The following is a 3,927-nucleotide window of genomic DNA, read 5'->3' as shown; positions in this document are numbered from 1 at the left end:
TAATAGCATCTGTATTGTTTCTTGATTGATTGTTCAACTGATTTCTTCTCATTTTTTTTAATATGAGAAGGAATAGAGCAAGGAGTTGGACCAATTGAAGTTTGCAATGCACTTTGATATATCTGACCATCAAATGATTACATTCTAAGCAACTGTAGTACAAAATTAGTAGGATTTGGATTGGTTGGTGAAAGGCTTGTTGTCGAGTTTAGGTGGCAGAGCAGATTGAAGCTTTAGGTTGTTTTGGAACAGTTCTGGGCTTGAGGTTGATGCTATATTAGAGGTTAAATTGGCTGTTCTTCAAGGAAGAGAAGGCATTGGTGTAATGTCTCAATTAAACACGCACATGCATGCTTGTAATCACAGTTTCTATTAAAATAGAATGGGAAAAAAATCCACATACATTGTCTCCTATCCAGCTTCCTGTATACATATCAATTGTGTCTATATATATGTTTGGGTTTGAAAATCATTATCTTTTTCTTTATAGTATATCAATGTTGTCAGAGAGAAGACATTTTACTGATTTCTGGTTTTTTGATTCTTCTCTTTCTGATAAAAGTGAATTTAAGTAGCTTTTCAATATTGCTATCCTTTTTGCGATCCATTGACCTTTAGCTTTATCTTTTTATGTTAATGGCAGGATTTAAATTCTGCATACCAGAGCTTTGCTCGACTACATAGTGGATTTTTTGGAATGCCTCACATGTATTCCATTGTCAGACTCCTAGGGTCTAGATCATTGCCATGGCTCATCAGGGCACTATTAGACTATATCTCAAATAAGGTACCTGTTATTGCCACTGACTTCTACTGTGATGAATTTTGGAGAAGGATGATAAATTTCTATTTTTAATGTTTTTCCTTATCTGTATTTCATTGTTCTCATCATTTTTCTGAGACATTTTCAATTGCAAAAACTCATTATGAGTAATAACTAAATCAAAATATCCCTTGGGTTATTGGTACTTCTAGATTGGAAGTAAATTTAAGTTACAAAATGCTTGTTTGTAAAAAATTATAATCTCATTATAATTTGCAGTCAAACATTCATTTCAACCACATATTTACAACTACTACCTATTTATTATTATACATTTCATGGGACTCAATACTCTTTTTCATTATAATTTCTTCCAAACAAGCACTACATGAAGTTACTTCTAAGAAGATGGTTGATGTGTGTGGATGATAATGATGATATAAACCTGCGAGCTGATGGTATTTCGAATTTCACTACTTTTTACTGCTTTTAGTAAAGCTGTCTTGGTGTTGATCTGCCACCATATAAATTCAATGTAATTTTGGAACATTTGTTCTCTCAGTATTGCCCTTCCAAAAGTTTTATTCTGACATTTGATATCTGATCCAAACCCACATAGCAATTAAAGTGACGAAATCCACATGAGATTGAATCGAACCCAAGAATGCCAAATAAATCAAAGTTTTGGATTTAACCCTAAAATAATGAATCAAGCAACCAATGCAATCGCCTACGATGTGTTGACTTCTTGATCACAAGATTTGTGAATCTCACCACGTTGTTTGAACGTCACAGGAATTAATGTTGATAAGTTTCGTAATTTGCTCAATGAAGAACAAAGGAATAGAAAGCAAAATTGTCTCTGTTTAATCTCTCAATAATGTCTAAGTTCCTTACAATGAATGTGATGAAATCTATTTATACTAAACCCTAAAAACCTAGTTAAAACTGGAAATGACTTCTAAAATAACTTACAAAGATTACTAAGTTCCTTCTCGTCATCTAAGTATACTATGCAGCTGCATAATAGGTTTCTATGCGGTCGCATAGAAGCAACAAATTTCGCTCCTCTGCTCTCAGTAAATTGCTATGTGGTCGCATAGCTGGAATATGACCGCATAGTTATTCGACTGCCCCTTTTCATTTGATGCTTGTAGCACATTGATCCACTTCGAATCTTCCTCCGAGCCAACTAGAGATATGTTCCTTTGCTTGCCAAGATCGACGTTTCATCCATTGTAGCTTGAACAAGCAATCCCATCGCTTCTTTGACCCGCTTTGCTTGTGACGAGTCATCGGCCCTTTTTCGACAATCAACGGATCTTTGCTTGGACTTGCATTCGCTGCTTGTATCACATCAATGTCTGTGCTAATTTCCTTGTTTCATTATAAAACATGAAACTAATAATTTTGTGAAGTATAACTTGTTGACCTCACATTGAAACGTTTAGTAGTCATATTTCTGTGATCAATTTGATGTTTATATATGTATAACTTAGAAAAGAAGTTATATTCCAACTTTTTGCTATTACCATTTCAGATAACTACCCTAGAACCAATGATCGCTGGACTGCAAGAGGCTTTACCAAAATCTATTGGATTACTTCCCTTTGATGGTGGTGTGGCAGGTAAATGGTTTTAGATTGTTCATTTAAATAGTATTTATGAGTTCTTTATGCATTCTGCCATTGTTGGCATAATTGTAAATCCCAGTTTTTAGATATTAAAAGAGAAATTATTTGTTTATCGTATTTTTCTCAAGGGATTTTCTTAGCTACTTGTTTTTCATAAAGTATAAGGAAAAGCATATATGAAATTATTTAAAGGATTTGTCATTCACTTCACAATATCAAAATTTTATGAAAGGACTTGTTCCTATGAAGGACTTGTGGTACTTTACCTGCAATTCTGTATTGCTTTATTGACAAGTTGGGCACATATTTACTGGCATTGCATTTTGTGGTCTCCTTTTCGACGTGTTACAAGGCTTTACCCCTTCTCAGTTGACAGTGAAATAATTTTTTCTATTGTTAGGTTCTTGGAGGTTCTTTTTTTCTTATGGTAATTGAGGAAGTTATGTTATCTATTTTCCTATCGCCAGTATCATTATTTGCAGGTGCTATTCATATGTTGATGTTGAATAATTAATCACATAAAACAAAGATTAGCTTATCTATGGCATTGGGGGAGGACGTTTTAGTAACTGTTTAGTAAAAACCCAACAACGAATTTCAGTGGCTGCATTCATTCTTGTAGGGTTTGTCTTTCTTCATGTTAACTTGCTTGAACATTCTTATTATTATGCTTAGGTTGTATGAGGATTGTTAAAGAGCATCTTAATTGCTGGCATCCCAAATCAGAACTCAAAGCAGAGGCTCTTTGTGGAATAAAGGAAATTGGAAGCGTGTTATACTGGATGAGTCTGCTCGATATTGTCATGGTAAATTGCTAATGGTCCTTATTTCATATGCATCAGGGTTCTGTTAGGGAGTACTAGGAGCTGCAGATTTGATGGAAGAAGTTGAATTTTTTTCTGAAAAATTAGCATCTGGAACAAAGTAAAAGATTGCTATTTTGACACCGTCTGGAATTATAGGGGAGGGAGAAGGGGAGGAGATAGGGGAGAAGCCGAGAGAAGAAATTGGGGAGAAATCAATAATCAAGGCTAACTATTATGGTGCATAAGCACCCTTTATATTGAGTTTAAACTAATCTAATTAAGTAGGAAACAACTAATAAAATTCTAGAAAAACTTTAAAATAAAACCCTAAGCACTCTTTCTAAAATAAGACTTGAAACTAAGAAATTATTCGTAGGATAAATCTAATAGGATCTCCATCGTTTCTCGCTAACTGAAGGAACTCGATTTCGACAAGGTAAGCTACTAACTTCTTATCCAAGCAGGCCGATCTTTCTTCTCGACCAAATAATCATACTGACCAAACAATGACAACCGAATGTGGAAGTCATCCTCAGTCATGTGATGAAGGATGGCAATCTTTCATTCCAATAAAAAACAATGGATGCAACTCATCCACAAAAACTTCAACAAAATCTACATATGAGCACAATGTACTAGAACAATAGACCGGTGTGCAGAAATACATGATTGCAACATCAGTGGCTCAAATGGATCCCGTTAAGAAGAGTTCTGCTATAATGAA

At 34.5% G+C, this 3,927-nt stretch overlaps 1 protein-coding gene across 1 annotated transcript; it reads left to right on the top strand.

Annotated features, from left to right (window-relative positions):
• The first annotated feature begins 622 nt into the window (after positions 1-622).
• LOC111390199 (protein PIR) lies at positions 623-3,231 on the top strand. Its single transcript, XM_023015203.1, has 3 exons — positions 623-787; positions 2,304-2,391; positions 3,073-3,231. The coding sequence occupies exons 1-3, from the start codon at positions 698-700 to the stop codon at positions 3,213-3,215; spliced, it is 321 nt and encodes a 106-aa protein (XP_022870971.1). The 5' UTR covers positions 623-697; the 3' UTR covers positions 3,216-3,231.
• Positions 3,232-3,927: the final 696 nt, after the last annotated feature.

This window comes from Olea europaea, unplaced genomic scaffold (genome assembly GCF_002742605.1).
Source record: "Olea europaea var. sylvestris unplaced genomic scaffold, O_europaea_v1 scaffold6576, whole genome shotgun sequence".
Classification (NCBI taxonomy): domain Eukaryota; kingdom Viridiplantae; phylum Streptophyta; class Magnoliopsida; order Lamiales; family Oleaceae; genus Olea; species Olea europaea.
This window is presented reverse-complemented; position numbering and strand designations above follow the sequence as displayed.